Genomic DNA, 21,184 nt, shown 5'->3' on the forward strand with positions numbered 1-21,184 from the left:
GTTACTACAAACACTGTTCTTTTTTCCGTACATGGAAATGAGGTAAACTTCTTGAAGAGCAGCTCTAGTAGGCTGGGAACTGAGAAACTTCAGTCTTCTTCAAAAGGGAAATAAAAGGGAACATGTAAAACCAGGGCAGTTCAGGTCAGGCAGTGGGAGCTGGTGAGGGAAATGACAGTAAGCTAGGTTACCCATATATGGGTTACTTGTAGCAAAACTTCTGCCCCACACTGGATTCCCCTGCCTATTTCTGCAATGCTCTGTCTTTCCCAACTGTACACTGGTATGTGCTTTGGAAATTCAGCTAATAATAAAATGAGAGAAAGCAAACAAAATCCCAAACACTGATGAGCAAACAAACAAACCCCAATAGCATCATAAATGGGAAATAAATTAGCAGTAGAAAATCCTTATAATTTATTTCAATGTCTGATATAAACAATTGGAAGTTGTATTAGACATTATTTCAGAAGATCCTTCCATGGTGTTCTTCAATTAACACGGGAGGATTTATTTTTTAAGTTGCGTGTGAGCTGTTTCAAAATCATACTTAGGACGGCGACAAAACACTACTAAGTGGGTGCTATAGACAAAATACATTCAGATGATCTGGGTGCTTCTCTTCCAAAGCTCAGGCTTTGCTTTTCTGCTTGAAATTTCACTTAAAAATAATAGGCAAGTAAAACCACAATGAAAATAAAATTGCCTAATGTTCAGAAAGCAGTGATGGAATTTAGCTCTGGTTTCCTTGCCTGTTTGAGACCTTCGAGGTGTGTTGAGATCCCAAGAATAACTCTAATATATTATTAAATCTCAGGGTCTTAACCCACGGTGTGATGGAGTGATAAGCAGACATTTTAACATACGTGCACGTGAAAATGGTGACGGAAGCGCCCCTGGTATTGAATGGGTAGCCGATGCAGTCTATCTGAAGGCAGCTGCTATCTAAGACTGTCCTGTGAGTGTGTGCACAGGACTAAAAGGACGCTAAACACTTAAATCTTTGAGGAAACCTGGCTTTGGAGCCTAGAGGAGGAGAGAAGGGGAATGGCAAAAAAAAAATAGTCTACTTTCATCTCAAAAGTCTGACCCCTTTCTCAAAATAGATAAGGTAGAAGACAGTGGTTTTTCCTCTTGTGGGCAATGAACATTTGAGGAAAGAAGATGGCATATATACGAAAGACTTTCAATATTGAAATGGAGAATATTGTTCAATTCATTCAGTAATTCCTGAAATATATGATTCTTTAATAGCACTCACCAGATGAGCTGGAAGAGGAGCAGTGTTGGCCACATTAATCAGGAAACAGGGTTAGAGAGAGCAACATCTGTCGAATGTTTACTATGCCCTAGACAGCTAGGTGGGCACTGTTTACTCCTGCTAGTTAAATATTATCTTCATTCTGCAGATGCAGAGACCGCTCAGGAGGGGGAGGCATCATGCCTTGGGTCACAGAGTTGGTAAGTGGGAGATCTCTGACAAGAGCCAGGTGTGTCTGGCTTCAGAGAACAAGCATGAGTTTCATGGCACTTTTCTGCTTGTAGAGCAAGATGCTCCAGAGGGAGACCAGGTCTAGCTACCTGGTGCTTCTTCCAGAACAGGAAATTCTCCATGTGATTAACAACCTTTCTCTAAAGAGGGCTTGTTCTTTTGTTTCTGAAAACAAGTTTTATTTCAGGAGGAGTATGCATACATTGCATAACATGAAAACTGAATGGGGGAAAACCAGTCCGTTAGTTTGCAGGGCACCGGGAAGAGGCTGCTGGGAAGTCGCAAGCTCTATAGCTAGCCACATGACTCATACGTCAGTTCGTAAAATGTGTCCCCTTGTCAAAAGTTTAATTCTACTAGAAGATTGGCCTCACAACCTGGTATTCTTTGTTTGGACATCCTTTAGCTAGGGCATCCTCGCTGGCCAAAGTAATAGAGATCTTTGTTGAAAGCCAGGTGCCTGATCATCTCTCTAGAGAGAAAGTGGCCTCTCTAAGGTCTGCCCTCTTGCCCAATTGGAGACCCCCAGGATCTTTCTTTTGCTACCAAAGACTGCCTTTCGTGGTGTAGTTGCCATGACTGCCTTACTGGAACCTCTCTTCATAGCTCCATAGAAGGCTGTTAGGTGCTGACATTCCCTTAGGGCAGGGAACTCCAAGAGACAGGGGTCAAGAGCTTCCAGCCAGACATAGTCCTCTGGGCTCTCGGGGTTCTGGGTTTGGCTGAATCATCACGTGATGCCTTCAGTTCCCCCTGTCCACTGCCAGGCACCTACGGCTTGACCTCTGTTTAAAATGAGGTCAGGACCACTTGAAGACCACAAAACATGGCTCTTTTCAGTTTATTTCATGAAAGAGCAGCTCTAGTCCAAGTTAAAAGCAAACTCCAATTGGTTACATTGTATAAGCTATGAGGTTTTAAACCTCTGACATAAAATATTTTTCTGCAAATGAGGACACTACAATCTGCTCCTAGAATATAAAGGGGTGTGGGGAAGGGGACCTGAAAGAGACTATCTTCCGGCATACAGGATGGACTTGAGAAATGAGAAAACAGTCTAAGATGAAAGCAACACAGTAACTAAAACAGGAAAATGCATTTCAAATTATTTCTTACTAAACCCACATAACCACAGAGCAGAAAGGCATCTGAAACAGTAGATGACTGCGCGCTCCATGGCATTTATCCTTCATGTCAAATGTTGTCTTATTATTGACCTCTTTAATATCATACTCAGAGTTGAGATGCTTAGGTAGAGTTAGGAGGTTTTGAAAGTTAAAAATGTACATATAAACGATTCTGGATTTCTCAGGGAAAAAGTGAATCAGAAAAATAACAGGCAGTACCAACATGGTGACCATCTTTGAACTCAAAAAGGATGATTTCTGAGGAGAGGCCCTAGAGCTTCCTAAATTTTAAGTCCAGCTACAGACATGGTCGATGCCACATTATTGAAATCCGGAATATCAGCCCCAGATTTATTTACATGTCCCCTCCCCTTCAGCTCCGGTCTCATTTGGGAAGGTTCAGCATGGAAAACGACCCCTTGAGAGAGCAGCTTTTCATTCTTCAATGAGATGATCTTGTGTGGTGCATTAATTTGTACTCATTGATATTTCTCAAATGGCTCACTGTGAACATGCATAAGTTTTTGAATTACAGAAGAAATTTGGATTGGAATACAGGACACAAATAAGGAGATATAATGGAAAATCAGAGCAGGCCTAAAGTTTGATTTCATAAGAAACCTATATTTGGAGAACACCCCGAATGAAAGTCATTGTAACAAGCAAATGCTTTTGATCATTCCCCAATGACATGAAGAAGTGAAGCAAGGGGACCCCAGGGAACCTCTTGATCAGATGTTTCTAGGTTAAGGAGAATTCCCAAGGCTTGCCTTTTCAGTAAGCACAGTTTCCTGGGACATCTGAAGCATTAGTTTAAAATGCAGATAAAACACTAGTTATTTAAGATAACCAAAGAAAATCACTAGAAGCAGCAACCTTCACATTAAAAAAATGTTTTCATTCTCATCCTCCTTAGTGGGGTGGAAGGGCAACTGGTAAAAACATTTGAGCAAGAACATTTTCAAGAACAGACAGTAGTAAACAATAAATTATAAGAAAATTTCTATGGTAATTTTATAGTTTTGTAAGTAAAAGGTAGTTTTTTACATAGTCTTTTTGACTTGGCTCTTTTGATGTGGGGTGGTTTGCAATATGTACTGAACAGTGTTGCATATGTAGTTTTACCTACTATATTTTGCTATAGTAAGCTGGCAGGTGGAAGGGGGATAGGCATGTAAAAACTGGTCAAGCTGGACTTGAATCCAAGCTTTGCCATTACAAGCTTTGAGACCTTGGGCAAGTAGCTTGTTGCTCTGAGCCTGAATTTCTCCATATTTTAAAAGGTGTTGTAATGTGATAAGAATTCTATAAAATCTGCAAAATATACTATGGCTATTTAATAATATTATATTTCTCCTGCCCTCTTTGCAAATACATTGATTCACCCAAATGAAAATGTCTGAGCCTCAGGCTTTTAGTCTAAACAATTAAAATTAATCATTTATGGTGAGTGTCTTGATAAAGGGAACACCCCACTTAATTGGCAAACAAAGGAAATTACTTGAGTTGTATTCTCCTTCAAAATATTATTGGGTGACACTTCTTTAACTACAGAATTGGTGTTTTGATTACACTAAGACTGAAACAATCTCCATTTTAAAAACTAGATTCTGCAATTTTCTGTGATTTCTTAGAGCCACATTTTCTATTCTGTCTTACCATTAAATGTTGGTACATTTGATGAAGTCTTATATAGTAAGTTACAGCAAAAGCTGGAACTGAACATGGATATGCTGAAAAAGACTCAAGTTAAACAGGACATCTGAAAAATGTGAAGCTAATGCCCTTTTGACATTAGCAGGAATTAGTATGAATGAGGCTAAATGGATGTGTCTGGGTTGCAATTAATAGACTGTTTTATATTTGAAGTCTGGGTTTCCATCAAAGATGCTCATTCTGATAACAAGAGGAAAACACTTCACGCGAAATCCTGCATACGAAATTCAAATCCCAAAAGTTCTCATCACCCAGGGGCCTTCGTATCCTTTGAGCTGCCTGGCATTGCTATTCCCATTGTTCTCTCACACGCCTTCTGTTCCACAGCTATTACAGTTGAACACTGTATACAAAGAGTGGCTTTTATAGTAAAGGAATATTCTCTCCAGAATTACTCTAGGCAGCACCAAGCTCAATGCTGTGCCAGAAATGGATACATTATCCTCCACAAGATGTGTGATTAGTCAATAGAGAGGAAAAAAGTCACATACACTGCCATCTTCTACAAAAAAGGAGAACATGCTATTGTAGCAATGATGATACCATGTGAAAAGGTTAATCATAGTCTGGCAATTACAGTGTTGGATGCAAACATACTTTTGCTGAGGCTGTGAGTTTCCTTGATTAGAAGCTCTGTTCCCTGCTGGGACCTTCTCCAGCACCAAGACATCTTGGTCATGTTCTTTAAGTCTGACTGTATTCGCCTCCACGTCCTGCAAATACAAATTACACCACATACAGATGCTGCCGTTTACTCAGACAATGAAAAAAATTTCAAATGCTTCAGAAACTCATTTAGTGCTTGTCATGCTAATTGTTGTGTCTACAAATGAAGTCATTTTCAAAGTCAAGGGCTGGAACGGTCAGAGAGAGGACCAGATGAGGTTTGAGGCATGCGTTTTTAAAACTGCTTTTACCCCAGCTTCAGAAAAACAGCAGATTAAAGCATAGTGTGATAATGCTCTGAGAAACCTTTGAGAGAAGGAAGCAGAGCAGGAAGGTGGGAGCAAAGGCATTTATTATTTATAAAAATATGTGGTAAACAGCAAGCAGCTTCAGCAATGTCCTTTTTCTTCTAAGTGTATTTAGTTTCCTTAGGAGTGGGGCACCTCTTCTCTCTAATCAAAAGACTGTTTTTTAAAAAAAAAAATCAGTTTGAAATGTGTTAAAAATTCTTTTCAGTTATTTAAAGATATTTTTTGAGATGAAGTCTCACTTTGTTGCCCAGGCTGGAGTGCAGTGGCGCAGTCTTGGCGCACTGCAACCTCCGCCTTCTGAGTTCAAGTGATTTTCCCGCCTCAGCCTCCCAAGTAGCTGGGATTACCAGCAAGCGCCACCATGCCTGGCTAATTTTTGTATTTCTTGTAGAGATGGGTTTTTACAATGTTGGCTAGGTTGGTCTTGAACTCCTGACCTCAGGTGATCCACCCACCTCAGCTTCCCAAAGTGCTGGGATTACAAGTGTGAGCCACCGTGCCTGGCCTATTTTAAGTGATTTTATAAATTACATCAATGATAATGGTTCTAATCTGATTCTTTCAAAGAATGTTTTGGCTGAGTGTAAACTCCTTGTGTGTAAACTTGAAATAGTAAAGTTTACCTTTAAATTTCAATATCATTGTAAATAGTTAATTTAAACATTTTAACATGCTTTCCCTCAATATTTGGCCCCCATTTAAAAAGAGATCAGATAAGAACCAACTCAAATTCCATCTGGTATTTTTTATATCATTCAAAGTTATACATTTTAACCTTTTTTTTTTTTTAATCATTAAGATCATGCATTCCTAAGACAATCGTCGTTGTCAGAAATTTTGCCAACAAAGGTAAATGCTTAAGGTCATGTAGGGATTGATGTCCAGAAGCAAGGACCGAAGCATGATGTTGTAAATGATCATTAAGTAATGGGAATATCCCCAAAGCACAAAAGCTACATTTAGAACTTAAGGAACGGATAGAGATGCTACGGCTGCAAGAGTGACAGAAAGGAGCCTACTCTGTGAGTCAGCAGTGAGAGAAAGAGGGCAGTGTGATCCTAGAGAGAACGGCCTCCCCAGTGAACTCAGGCTAGGGTGGGAAGGACCACAGGCCACCTGAGAAGCCATGGGTGGTGGGACAGCATCATCGTCCCTAAAAGTCCATGATCAGTCCTCTACCAGCCGAAGCTGGGTCATCCTTTCCAGGGACAAGGGACCACATGCTGGGGAAATACCAGAGACCATTTCTTTTAAACATCATCTACTCTCACAAATTCCTTAATAAGCTTAGAGTAGGCCCATCTACAGAGTTAACTTTTAAGTGAAATTGCACAGTTCCCTCCACCACCCTGGATATTCACCTACCTGCCAATGTCAGAAATTCCTTTAGTTTGTAACAATTTGAGATAAAGCTCTTGAAAAGGAAAAAGCTCGGTTGGAGTAACCATGATGGATGTTAATTCCCAGTAAAATGTAATTACTCAACAAATTAAAGAATGTGTGATGATACGAGACAGGCTCAGATTTGGGAGGAGAAGGAGGTAGAAACTAGGAAGGTCTAGAAAAGAGAAAGACATGGGACAGAAGGGGCTGCCACTGTGTTGGGGAGTGGGATGGGAAGGACACAAACAAGGATGCCCAGGGTGTCAGAGAGAAACTTCTCAGGCTGACATTTTGCCAAGGCAATTCCTATTTGTTGTCAATTCTCACGGACCAGTGCAGGCATGTGTAGAGGGACAGGGTTCAGCACAGCATGCTACGTTTGCAGCTTTACTGAGATCCAAAGGAATATCACCTTTGGATCTCAGGATGCCTGCCAACATATTAACTATAACCAGGTTCGTAACAAAGGCTCTTTGTGCCTAGAGCAATTATTCATCACAGGACTACTCAATGAAGACTATGTTCAAAGCTTTGCTTATTCAAAGGAAAAATGGGATGTCTCTCAGCCACAATTTGCTTTGAACTCACCCTCAGGATCCGGTTGAAATCCTCCTTGTCTACTCTTAAGAAATGGCAATTATCTTCTCGCAAGACGATAGAGGCAGCTCTCGGGGCATCATTCACTAGCGCTAACTTGCCGAAGTCATCTCCTTCATGCAGGGTGCAGACCACACCCTGGATAGAGTAGAACATGCAGATGAAGGGGATGCCTGAAACAGAGCCAACACCCACCGCCTCCTGCCACAAGACCCCCAGCCCCTAAAACACTGTCAATAAATGGGCTGTACCTAGGAATGCCAAAGGGGATTAATTCACTAAATTAATGAATTAAATTATGATGTTCGCTTTTCTTTCATTGAGTAATATAGTCTGTGGCTTAAATGTACACACTATAATCCATAAGGAGACAATCCCAGAAAGTACAATACTACTTTATGTGTAATAACTGAGATAATTTATGATTAAAGATGCAATAATGTCTTTTCCACATCTAGGAACAATGTTGTTGCAAATTTAATGGTGGCACTACATTGCTAATACTTAGAAACACACTAATAAATGGAGCATAATAAAGTTTCAAAAAGAAAAAGATATATATACCTTGCCATAAATGACTACATTCACTGATCCTTTTAGAATAATGTACCAGGAGGTACCTTCTTCTCCCTGGTTAAACACTAGACACAAAAAGATGAAAAGACTTACGATAAGAATAGCAGCACATCAATATAAATTACAGCTTATCAAATCGTCACTTTAAGTCCCCAGAATAACGCATATGTAAAATACGAGAAACATCACTGGCAAATACTAACTTGTTCAGGTGGCATATTAGCTCCTTTTCTATAGAACATGAAAGAAAAAGAAACACTGTGTTCCTTGCTATGCCCTAAAAGATAGGTTTTTAGTAGATACCAGTTTATCAGCAATCCATTTCTTAAAGTCATACACATTTCTCCCACAATTCATTAAAACTTATACCATAGAAAAATGGTTCTAAAAAGTAATCTGACAAGCAATGTCACATTTGAAAACATGCAAATCAGCACTACATATTATTTACATACCTACGCACACTTATCCCTTGGTATCCATGGGGAATTGGTGCCAGGACCTTCCAAGGACACCAAAATCCACAGATGCTCAAGTCCATGACATAAAGTGGTATATCTGCATATAATCTATGCACAGCCTCTTGTATATTTTAACTCATTTCTAGATCATTTCTAGATTACTTATAATGCCTAAGACAATGTGAATGCTGTGTAATTAGCTGTTACACTGTATTTTTTAGGGAATAATAACAAGAAAAAAGTCTGTACACGTTCAGTAGAGACACAACCATCCATTTTCTTTTTTGGAATATTTTTGATCTTCCACGAGTTGAATCCATAAATGTGGAACACACAGATGTAGAGGACTGACTGTTTTTTTTTAATGGGTTGGAATGATAACCACTACATTCAGGGTAGGAGGTACCTTGGGCTAGGAAAGATGAGAGTGGGATAGTGGAGGCTACAAACGGTCTTCAAGTGTAATTGTATAATTCATTTATTCATTTTTTGAGGCAGAGTCTCCCTCTGTCACCCAGGATGGAGTACAGTGGTGTGATCATGGCTCACTGCAGCCTTGACCTCCTGGGCTTAAGAGATCCTTACACCTCAGCCTCCAGAGCAGCTGGGACTATAGGCATGTACCACACAGCCTTGCTAATTTTTATGGACAGAATTTCGCCATGTTTTCCAGGCTGGTGTCAAACTCCTGGGCTCAAGCAATCCACCTACCTTGGCTGCATAAAGTATTGGGATTACAGGCATGAGCCACTGCATCCAGTGTGTATAATTTATTTCTTTAGAAAATATGAGAAAAGGCCAGGTATAGTGGCTCACACATGTAATCCCAGCAGTTTGGGGGGTCACGGCGAATGGATCACTTGAACTCAGGACTTTGAGACCAGCCTGGCCAACAAGGGGAAACCCTGTCTCTACTAAAATACAAAAATAAAAATAAAAATTAGTTGGGCATGGTGGCACAAGCTTGTAATCCCAGTTACTTAGGAGGCTGAGGTAGGATAATTGCTTAAACCTGAAAGGCAGAGGTGTTAGTGAGCTGAGATTGTGCCACTGCACTCCAGCCTGGGTGAAAGAGTAAAAAAAAAATTATATATATATATATATATATATATGAAAAAATATGGCATAATGTTAGTATCTGACAAAGATTAAGAAGGTATTTGTAATATTCTGTATTTTTCTGTTTAAAATATTTAACTATTTTATAAAAATGAAAACAATTAGCAAGTTTGAATGAAAATAAAAGAATAAAAAAGAATAAGTCATTAGCAAACATTAAGAAAAAAATATGAAAGTGAGACTTTAACATTTGAAGAAGTTACATTCTTACCAAAATAGATATCAATGTCATAAATATCACAGTTGATGACTGAAAGTAAAAAAAAAACACTTTTATAGTTCATGTTTCCTGCTTATTTGACTCATACAACACAGTCTGAAGAAAGAGCAAGATTTTGCAAACTGCGTCTCTAAAGAGTTAACACGTGTCCATGTAAAAAGTGTTCTATGTGCCATTAGGCTCAGGAAGTATCAGTTTAAACACGGTGAACCTTTCTCCTCAATGGAGAACTTCTGAGAACACATTAGCTTGCTGCTGTCCTGTGACTGCATTTCCTGACCTTAGTAGACCACTAACCCTGTTTTTTCAAGCCAGATTTTTGTAGAGGTAGTAAGAAATGCCAGTTTACAAAATATTGTTCACATCTATTCACATCAAATTTCCTTTCCTTGCTTCCAAATATAATCACAGAACTAAACTACACCTTGGATTTTGGTGAGATACGATATATTAACACTGGATATGTGTTTGAAGCAAAGAAATTCTCTCCAGCTTGGAGCCTACAGTGGAAGTGAGAGAAGAAAAAGAAAGTAGGATGGTTTGAACGTCATTCTAACTAGCAACCTCAAGAGATAGATGAGTTCTTCTAAAGCTATAAACTGAATGAGGTCGCTGGGAAAGGTACTGCCTCAGGTCCTTCCTGAAAAGCAGCGACTTCATCCCACCCTCTTTAGACACTGTGGTGAGTCAGGAGGGGAGGGAGTGAGTGAGACTCAGGCTGGGACCCACTATAGTTTCTCGTAGTAGAAAACCACGATACTTCAGAGTAATTGACATGTGCTGGAAATAATCACAGGTCCAGAAAAACAGAAGTGCCACAGGACACCCTGCCAAGTCACCAAATCAGTCCCGGTGCCAAGAAGCGGAGGGATAACAGCCTGGCTTCTGTGGCATGTGCTTGCAAGGGTGCTGGCCAGGTGGAAGCTTCCAGTACAGCTTTCACTTACACACGGTTCCTCCTTTGGCATGAGACTCAAAAATGAGAACACCTGCTAACTCTCGTTTCACCTAGAAGAAAAAGAGAAGAAATGTGCAAAGGCCATGTTTGGAGGTCAGGGTGGAAAACAGTTGTGCTCTTTCTGGGGGCACAATGCAAACTGTCCCGGGGTTTCCCACGCAGTCATCTCTCACGTTGCTTGCTGCTGCTGCTGCTCTCACCTAAAATCACTTTCACTCAATTCGCTGCTAGGTTTTTAAAGCTTGTAGCTATTTTTATAGAATAGCTTATAGCTAATTCATACCAGACAACCTCCTTAGAGACTGTTTAAAACATGGCCCCACCTGCATTAACTAGCCGACTTGTCTGCCTGTCTTTTGCTATTGGTGAGAAGGGGAGACCATGTATATCATATGATTCTGTCACTACTAGTGGCTCTTCCTTCCAACACATATAATGCATCATGGCAAACAAGTTGAAAAATTCAACGTCTTGAAGTTGACTAATGAAGTCTAAATGAGTGAACATATTTATATTCTTAGTTAAAACTCCAAATTATTCTGAGATAGCTAAAATTCAATTTTTTTAAAAAATTCCAAATTATGGTCCCAAATCATGGCTCTGTCTTTCTAAGAACACAGTAACTTGAGATTTTTCTATGCCTGGGTACCTGGGGTTTGAGGTAGAAGATAAGACTACCCACAATCCTCTTAACTCTACCAAGACCACCAGGGCAGTCAGATCAGGGGCATGCTGGGTTCCTGAAGCACAGGTGGGGAAAGGAGTCCTTCCTTACTTCTCTCTACATCATGAGGTCATGAAGCCTGGGCTGTCTGCCCTATAAATACGAAGTCTTCCCAGGTGAGGCTCCCAGGCACTACACCTATGCCCTGTGGAGAGAGTAAGGATGGCAGGGGCAGTGGCAGGTAGGAGGGAGGCAGGGCTGGACCACTGCCCTGGGTAGTCCATGTAGGTGAGCAACTTTCCAGACCCTCAGTGGTGCCAGAGGTGGGAGACATGTGAATAAGGCTTGTCTCCAGTTGTTGTAGGGGAGAGGGGACTTGAAGCCTTCCTGCTTGGAGCTGGGCAAATGCCTCACTGCCCTCAACAGAGAGCTCAGCTTATCTCCAACAGCAGGGACCAGCAGGTACTGATACTGTGAGGTAGCAGAACATCACTTTCTGTGAGCTAGGAATGAAAACAAACGAGGCATCGAGATCTTTCTTAGGGACCTCAGTATATTCTCTGTGAAAGTTGAAACCACTTCCTTCTTCTTCTTGACTTATTAGTGTGTAGGACGTGTGTGTTGCCTACAAATCATACAGTTATGGGAGGAGGTCTTCCTATCTCTATTCAGAGGCAAAATTTCTGTCTCCTAAATACTCCAATAAGGTAAAAGTTCAGAATCAGATACAGTCACTGCGTCATCTTTTACTAGCAGTTAGTGTTATTGTGATCAATATATCTAAGCTGATGCTCTCTTGAACTTTCTGCTTCCATTCTCAAGAAAGCAGCAAACCCTGGTGGAGTCGGCCCCATGAGCCAAGACAGGTCATCCAGATTTCCCTTTTCCACCCTCTGGCTACATGTCATGGCAGGATTCCGACTCCCTCCCAGGCCTGGCTCTCTTATCGGAGTGTGCAGGCTCCAAAATTCACATTCAGAGATAGGAAGCACATGTTCCAACCCTACTCACACCAGGCTGCTCTGGGGTTTAGGGCACATGGGCAACTACCAATAATGTGATAACACTTGATTCCCTTTCAGTGATTGTTCTTAGGTATAACTTCCTCAGCATCTCGTAAGAGAGCAGAGGTGATTTATGAGGTGAAAACCAGGCATTCTTTCCCCCCACCTCATCATCATACTCCCCTCTGTCCTAACAGTGCATTTATCTCAAAGTCTTCTAACCATGCTAAACTAAGAGACAACTTACTGTGGTAGAAAGATGGGATAAGGCTTTAATATGAAGGAGCTCTTCATAGATTATCTCTAGGTCGTCCACAGTCCTCTGGCCAGGTCTACAAAGAAACAAAGGAAAAAGGAAATACGGAAAAAGGGCACCACTAGGGTTTCAAACATGGAAACGGATCCAGGTGTCAGTAACATGCTGAGGGATTTCTTCTGCATAAAAAGACATTGGCGGAGGGAAAGGTTGCACCAGTATAATCCCTAAGGGGATTTTTGAAATAAATGTGCTCCTTGATGAAAGGATATGGGAGAAAGTCAAAGTGCACAGGATCCCTTCTCTTCTGACCTCAGAGGCAAGAGCGCCTCCACTCAAACGGTAGTTGGCTAACTCATCTCTCACTTTGCAGATGATTGATCTAAAAAAATTGCTTTTCTTTACTACCTTAATCAGTAAAGGCAAAATGTGTCTTTTAACATGACTGGAAATAAGTGGTATAATCAACTTGACAACTGTTCTAAATTCCTTGAGATCTTGCGTGCTATCTTAGACTAGCAGAATAATAATGCCGCTGTCACTATTATTTGGGGTTATATAATGTTTTTTCTGGAGGACTCAAATATAGGATACATGCAGACTCAACATTTTCTTTTCTAGCCCTGGGGAGACAAAGGCATGAGATGAAGAGAAGGCAAACGGTAGCATCTGGGATTGGTAAGAGAAGGCAAGAAGGGAGGTGTGTGTCCACATCCCAAACTCCGTTACAAGGACCACCACTCTCCATGAGATGTTAATCAGTTTATGTGAAGCCTTTTTATTCTAAAATCTATTATGAAACTAGAATCCAATAACATGCCTTTAAGGACCTTGGCATATAACCTGCGAAAGTTGAAACCAGCTCCTTCTTCTTTAATTATTAGCGTGTAGGACATGTGGGGCAGGAGGGTGCCGTGGACATTTTTGGCATTGGAAGACTGAATAGATTCCTAATCACTTTTCATATTTGTAATTATTTTGAAATCATTCATAGTGTTTTATTATATTAATGGTAGGGGATGCAACTGGTCAGTAACTCGAATTTTTTGTTGCTCCCTGCAAAATAAAGAATCCTAACTAATATGCTTTTGAAACTTGAAAACAAACTAATGGGTTACTCAGAGAGTTCTCGGAAGCCAACTGAGAAACAATCTATACATTGATGGATAGGCAGCATTTACTCTCAGCTAATTGCTGCAGTTATGACTGTTACCTGTTACATAATCATCGGTCTATTTGGTGCATTTTGTCCTAAAATTTTAACAATTTATGATATTATTCAATATTATTGTAATTACTACTAATTAAATATTAAACCCTTAATGAACTACTACTGATGATGTAACATCATGACATTATCATTTATAAAGTGTTCCTTGGTCAGATAAATTTGAGACATATTGTTGTACTGAACACAGCATTGGATTTAGGGTCTGAAAATCAAGTTTAAAATCAGTGCAACTACTCCCCAGCCATGTGACATCAAAGTCTTAGTCTCATATGAAAACAATATGTTTCCGAGAGAGATGTGAGAGCTAATAGAAGGAGCAACTGTAAAGGTGTCTACATATTTATCTGTGCAAGTGAAAAAAAACCCAGCAAAGGGATATTCAAAACTCAGACCCTTGCAGAAGCAGTTAAACAAACTTACAAATGAAGTATGACATTTGGTCTAAGAGAGTACATCTGAAACTTAGTCTATTATTAGATAGGTACTCTTAGTCATCAAAACTGAATTATAAATATTCTAAAATAGTTAATTGGATTAAATAATTTTGCAACCATATTCTAATATGGGGAAGACGACAGATTCAGTGGGGTCCAAGTGGAGGAAGAAAACTGCATACTTTGTACAGTGCCTTCCCAAGGACAGCTTTAACGTGAACAAAAGAATATTATAATGTTCCCTTATGGAATCAACAGGGGCTATCTTCCTAATCCTGACTGTATAAAAACAGATACTAAATCCATGACCTGGGAGATGCTAGTCAGGTCCACCTCCTGCTAAGGGTCACCACTGAGAGACACAACTGCACACCAATCTCGTGCTTATGGTAGAACCCACAAAGTATGGGACCTATAAAGGTGCTGAAGCAGTGGCCACAGGGGCTCCAAAGGAGCCAGGCCTTCTCAGCCAGAGGCCTTCTCAGCCAGCAGCCTAATCTACTACTTGACTTGGACATGGGGATTTTGAAACTGGGACCCTTGGGGATTTAAAAGTCAATCAAGTCACCTTCATCTATCCACTACTACAGAGGCAGCTAATGTGAAAGTCTCAAGGTAGGCATAATAGGATTATGGATCTTCAGACAAGAAGCAGCCCTGCTGTTCTTGCTACTTGACATCAGCAGCAAATAACACAGAACTCTCCCAGAAGGCTGGCTAAACAAGAAAGCGGTCACCAAGTCTCATTCGCACCTCCGTGGAGTGGGCTGTTATGGTGAGAGGAGAAAATCTCAGCTGGGAAAAGAAAGGCTTAGAATTCTGCTCTAAAATCTTGACATATTCAAAGTTGTAATTCTGAGAGCAGATCTCTATGAGGTTAGGATGAATGTTTATGTAATATAAACATGAGATCTGTATTACTCAAATTTTATGGATTTCTTTTTTAAAAATGCTGTCCTCCCTGGGTATGCTGGAACACACCTGTAGTCCCAGCGCTTTGGGGGATCACTTCAGGTCAGTTTGAGACCAGCCTGGGCAACGTAGTAAGACCCTGCCTCTACACACATATATGTAATACTGCCATTTGGGTCTACAAGTCTCAACATATTAATAATATTGCAGCTGAGATTTGAAACAGGATGAAGAACTGTCAGACCCTCAATACCATATACTAAACATCTGACATTGCGGTTCAAGGCTAAACTTCGAGCTGTGAAAGCTAGTATTAGAATCTGCATGAAGTATAGAAGGAGAGAGGTAAAGAAGGCAGAATTCCAGCTCCGTTTGAACCATGCTCAGTTTAACCACTGCCCTCCACCACTGAGCACGCCTGAAGCTCTCTCCTCTCCCCATGCTCCTCCCCCTTGGCCCCCTTCCTGCGTTACTGAACATTTCTTCTCAATGTCTTTTTTTTGTTTGTTATTCTTTTGTCCACCCCTTGTATTATTGTGTTTGGCCCCCAAGGCTTTGTTCTACCTTCTCTCCCTGGGAAAAACCTTCAACTTCCATCTAGATAATGATGAGACCTAAACCTTGTTCTCCAAATAGCCCTCTTTTCTGAGTTCCAAGGGCTTCCTGGCCATCTCTTCCTAGATAACTCACAAGGACCACCAGTTTAATCTATCTGGAAGTGCTCCCTCTTCATCACACAGGCTCGTGGAAAAAAGATCTTGACTTCCTTCTCCAGACTTACCTATCTCCCCTCTTCACATCTTCCCTGATAGCTACACTCTCTCCAGCTATCCCAGGCACCTCTCTATTCCTTGAACATGCTAAGCTTTTCATACCTGCAAGACTTTTTGCATGCTCCTCTCTTTGCTTAAAATACTTTTGCTTCTGCCTCAAGCCCAGCTCAATGGCATCTTTCCTAAGTGAAACTGGTTCTCTAACCTTCTTTCCCCAGGCCGGAGTGCAGTGGTGCAATCTTGGCTCACTGCAAACTCTGCCTCCTGGGTTCAAGCCATTCTCCTGACTCAGTCTCCTGAATAGCTGGGATTACAGGCACATGCCACCACATCTGGCTAATTTTTGTATTTTTTGGTAGAGACGGGGTTTCACCATGGTGGCCAGGCTGGTCTCGAATTCCTGACCTCAGGTGATCCATCCACCTTGGTCTCCCAAAGTGCTGGGATTGCAGGCATCAGCCACCACACTAGGCCCGCTCTCTAACATTTATTCCTCCATGGCACATGGTCCTACTGGTATGGTAATTACAACATACTGTCACGAACGTTATTTACTCAAATATCCATAACTCTAGACTGTTCTTCTCAAGAGAAGCAGTATCTGGTAGTGCAAAGGCACTGGATTGGAAGCAGAAACTGAATCAGAGATCTAAGTCATGAACTTCCTAGTTGCCCAACTGATCTAATGGCTTGTTTCTGCATCTGTAAAATGGGACTAATACAAGGGATTTGTTATAAAGGTCAAATCAGGCCATATACATGAAGCTTTGTATATACTGAAAATATAGTACAAATGTAGGGTGGTATTGTTATCAGAGTGGGTGTTTAATAAGGCTCATCGGATAAGTGAACACACGAGTTCTCACAATTCATACTGAATTTAGGGTCTGCCCAAGGGAGATGGCAGTGGTGCTATGGAGCAGTGCTTCTGCAGCCTGAGGGAGCTGCGTCCTTATGCTCTGTTGTCTTTCCCACTGGGGTTAAGTAAGGCAAGGCATCCATGGCACAGCTCACTTTTGGTACAGGACACATTTGTTTCATGGCAAATAGTTAATTATTAATAAAGGGAGGAGATGTGAAAACGATGGCCCTCGCCTCTTACTCTCAATTCTGTGAAAGGATAGAAAAGGTCATTTCTCTTAGGATTATAGGTTTACTCATTTGGTTGTGAAAGATTCCCATCTTAAACCAGCTAAAGGTACTCGGTCTACCTATGTCAACACCAGCGGGGGTCTGAACGGAAGTTCATGCAAGACCAAAAAGCAGCACCTTGCTAATTTCTTAATTTTAGCCAGATTTTTGTCTGCCATGCTAAAGGTTTGGCAGAAAAGATATTTTGACATCTAAAATGTCATTGGAAAACAAATGAGCAACACTACCACTACAAACAACGAATTATCAGCAGACCAGACAGTTTTAGGAATTCCTGGATAATAGAAAGCAGGTGACAAAAGAATGTCTGAGAAACAAGACCGGAAGCAGCCGGCTCAACCCTTGGGAAGAAAACCATCACAGGAATAACAAGGCATCACTGATAAGACAGTACTGAATCAGTCAGCCCAGAGGGCAGGAGGGTGAGGTCAGACGGGTTGATGAAAAGGCCCACCACTTGGTCAGGCCCCTCCTCTCCTACCCCTGTCACACTCAGTGGTGAATGGGGCAGAGTTACTGCCAGGCAAGACCTTGAGACCTGCTCTCTAAGACAGATGCCCCAGGAGGACTCAGGGTGAACACTGGAGCCTGGGAGAAGCAGAAGAGAGGATGTAAAAACCCCAGGCTCTTCCAGGAGACACAGGAGGAAAAGGAGGCAGTTCTCCCAAGAAGAGCAGGGAAGGGCTCTGTTCCCAGGAAATCCTTTCTATTTTGGCAACTAGTGAGAGGAAAGGGGATGGCACGAGCCTGTCTCCTCCCCAGGTATCTTTCCCAAAGCAAAGCCTGCCAGGAAACCTGCATCCTTGCAGGGCCAGCCCCCACCACTTCCAAGGGAAGCTCTGTAGGGGGTGCGACCACCATGTCTGCACAGAAGCCCACGTGGGCAGCCTGCCCTACCTCCTGGTCTTTCATTCATCAATAACCCACACAGAGAAAGAGAGGCTTCCACGGGGACTCCCTGGATTCCTCAGAGAGATCCACAGCAGCTATTCAAGACTAAAGGGAATGAAGCCTAAAAACGGTTGCGTTTCTGAATCCTAAACAACACACTCAAGCTGAAAAAAAAAAAGAGAAACACGACAAGAACAAAATCCCAACCCTGTGGTCTGAGGTGGTCACAATAATCACAGGGCAAGTGACTATCATTTGGCAGTCCACGCAGGCAGCAAAGAACTTTTCAGTCCTGTTTACAGCCCATGTTTTAATGAGGTGAGAGAAGTCAGGGCTGCCAGGTGTGAAAAGACTTACTTTTAAAAATGAGGATATTCACAGCTGGCAAAGCAACAAAAGCACTCGTGAGACGTTTGCTGTGAGCCAGGACACTGTCCCTCGGGAATCTCAACATGTCATTAGGATTGAAAGTTGAGATGAGACCCAGGGAGGAGGCCAGGTGGAGCAAAAGTCAGTCTGGTCAACCTGTGCACACCAAAGTGCATCAAACTGGAGCCCTCTCCCACCCCAGGGGGTCTCAGCGTTCCTGGCAGCAGTTACAGAAACAGCCCAGCCTTTCAGAGGCCGCCAGCTCAGAGCTGCTGTGCCATCTAGTGTCTCAGAAAAGGCTCACCTCTCTACTCTCACATCAGACAAAGGTTCTCCCCTGATCCACCCCCACCCCTCAAAGAGCACCCGATCACATCTAAAACTGAGCGCTCCCCACCACAATCCCTGAACAAAGTCACATTTTAAAAGTGGGTTTCTCTTGGCAAACAGTGGCATTAAGCACCTTTCCTGCTTTGGTCTTTACGGGGGTGATAGGGAAAAAAAAATGGAGAAGAGATCCTGCAAATCAGCCCCCAGACTGTTCAAACAGTAAATGAAAGGGTCCCAAGGACTGAAGGCAATTTGGCTTTCAAGAGTAAAGGGAACGCTGTGCCCGAGCAGGAGGAGAGAACTCCCATGCTCCTTCATAAGAGTAACCTACAAGGCTGGGGAAGTGAATTGACTCTCTGACTGCTCTGAGTGGCAGCCGGTGAATGTACCTGGTCTTTACTTGTCCTTCTCCAGATGTCACAGGGAGAGATATTAGGCATCCCTGCTTCTTTACAAATCTGCGTGGTGCCACATTGATGTGGATTTGTCGGATCCCGCTGTGGAAAGGCCTAGTTTCTGCAGGGGTTGCATTCTGGCAGCAATGTCTAGTTACAGACAAGATAATAAATGGGGATGGATAGGGAAGCAGTTTATACATTAAAGGATGGGAGGGCTCAGGTGATATTGGAAGCTGCTGGTAAATACAGTTTTATCAAGGAATTTATCAAGGTCAGAGACAGAGCTCCTCAGTTATTGGAAAGTGGATAAAATGAGTATTCATCCAGCCACCAAGCAGCACATTGGCATGGCCATGGTAAAATATGCAGGTGAAAAAGCAAATAACGCAGTCCTCTAGACCTGTTGCCCAGCAGACCTTGGTACAAGGGGAAAACACCCAGAGAAGTCAACATTATAAATACCTATACAAGCCATAGTGAAGCTTCGGGGTTTTAAAAAAATGCTCTTTTTCGTGTGTGAGATGGGGGGCTGCTTTATTTTTGATGTAACGCTTCATCACGATCCACCTGATTCTCTGACTTTTAAGTCCTTTCCCAAACTTGGACCATTTTCCAACACTGTTCAAAGATCTTAAGTCTCACTCTTCCACTTGCCTTAAAGGAAAGTTTAGTGCGGTTTTGCACTCCCTTGTCTAGCAAAACCAGCAAAGCATGTTTTATCTTTGCTTCACCTCTCAGGACCCCTGCTTCTTAAGTGTCAGAGACATCCCAGGGACCTGGTGATTGCACATTTAAAGTGTCCTACCCAGCTCTGACCGCTCAGCTTCCTGCCATGCCACCACCCCCTCACCTTATCTTTAACCCCCAAAAGGACATTTTAAGTTCATTTTCTAGTTCTAATAGCAGATCTTATGTACGCAGCGATCTTTTCCTGCTTTGTGAAGTTAGAAATGAACACAGTCCACAACTGCAATAAAGGGCAAAAGCTTCATGAATAATTGTGAGAAATGAAGTCATCCCAGTCAGGACATGGGATAAGGGTTCCGTAAATCATGGCTTCTGAGTACTAAGTGTTTTTAGGACAATGTGTTTTCATCATGTTTGGAAACTGAATGTGCCCAACATTCTTCCAGCAAAAGTGTTTACTACAAGAACACTCAAGGAGTTTAACATTCAACCTTTTAAAAGACACAAGTACCAATATTTTTCTTTAAAACACCTAAGCAGCAAGTTGAGAAGAACAAATAAATTTGGATGGAGTCAGATAGTATAACTGGTTGCCTTTGAGGATGAAAAACACATGTGAGATGGAAAATGCAAATGTTTTTTGAGAAGGTCCTATATGAATGCATTATTACTTTTTCCTTGCAAAATGTCAATTCTTAATTAATTAGGGACATAGATTATTCATATTTTGTGGTTATTTCCCTGCTTGTTCAGTAGATTCCCTACTAAGGACACACTTGAAGCAACCTAGTTGAGAGAAAAAAATATTATCCATGAAAGAAAAAAAGAAGAAATAAAATTGAACTTGGAGTAAGATTTGGATCAGTTCCTGGTTCAGCCATATATATGGTTGTGTGATGTTAAGAAAGGCATTTGGCATTGACTAAGCTCAATTTCTTTGTCAGGACACAGTGGATTATCATCAGCCATGCTTAGTTCACAGAGCTTTTTAGTGGCTCAAAGAGGGGACGGATGTGAGATCGCTATATAAACTATATAGTGGTATTCAAATACTAGTGATTAAGTTTGGTTTGTGGTTCTGGCTAGAGGGTTGCTGTGGAGTAAGTTGACTCTTCCCAGGGCTGTGGGTTTCCAGTAGTTTTTACATGATCTTTGGACTAAATTTTCCAGCAATTTTTCAAGGAAGCTGTGAAGAGAGGCAGATTAATTATAAGTTGGTTACCAGATTTGGCAAACAAAAATATTGCATGAAATATACTTATATCAGAACATTATTATTCATCTGAAATTCCAGTTTAACTGGGCATCCTGTATTTAACCTGGCAACCCTAATCATATGGCAATTAAAACTATAAAGCACTTCATTTCTGTGCTATCAGTTTGACAATGGATTTTAAAACTTTAGACACATATGGCCCGTTGGATTCTGCTCCTGGCAATACATAGTAAAACTCAGA

At 41.5% G+C, this 21,184-nt stretch overlaps 1 protein-coding gene and 1 long non-coding RNA gene across 6 annotated transcripts in view; one reads left to right on the forward strand and one right to left on the reverse strand.

The window, feature by feature from the left end:
* The window catches only part of RAPGEF4 (Rap guanine nucleotide exchange factor 4), a 322,973-nt gene that overhangs the window by 56,392 nt on the left and 245,397 nt on the right, over positions 1-21,184 (reverse strand). For all 5 annotated transcript variants that reach the window (XM_032292934.1, XM_032292936.1, XM_032292937.1 and 2 more), the window contains 5 exons: positions 12,542-12,626; positions 10,616-10,676; positions 7,857-7,933; positions 7,284-7,430; positions 4,933-5,048 (listed from right to left, as the gene is read on the reverse strand). In XM_032292934.1, the coding sequence (XP_032148825.1) occupies positions 4,933-5,048; positions 7,284-7,430; positions 7,857-7,933; positions 10,616-10,676; positions 12,542-12,626 (486 nt within the window). The remainder of the gene's footprint in view (positions 1-4,932; positions 5,049-7,283; positions 7,431-7,856; positions 7,934-10,615; positions 10,677-12,541; positions 12,627-21,184) is intronic.
* Positions 1,289-18,243, forward strand: LOC116561163. Its single transcript, XR_004273320.1, has 3 exons — positions 1,289-1,370; positions 6,736-6,746; positions 18,234-18,243. It is a non-coding gene; the product is annotated as an uncharacterized LOC116561163 (long non-coding RNA).

The sequence above is a fragment of the Sapajus apella genome, unplaced genomic scaffold (genome assembly GCF_009761245.1).
Source record: "Sapajus apella isolate SASKATOON/1434 unplaced genomic scaffold, GSC_monkey_1.0 scaffold28, whole genome shotgun sequence".
Classification (NCBI taxonomy): Eukaryota; Metazoa; Chordata; class Mammalia; order Primates; family Cebidae; genus Sapajus; species Sapajus apella.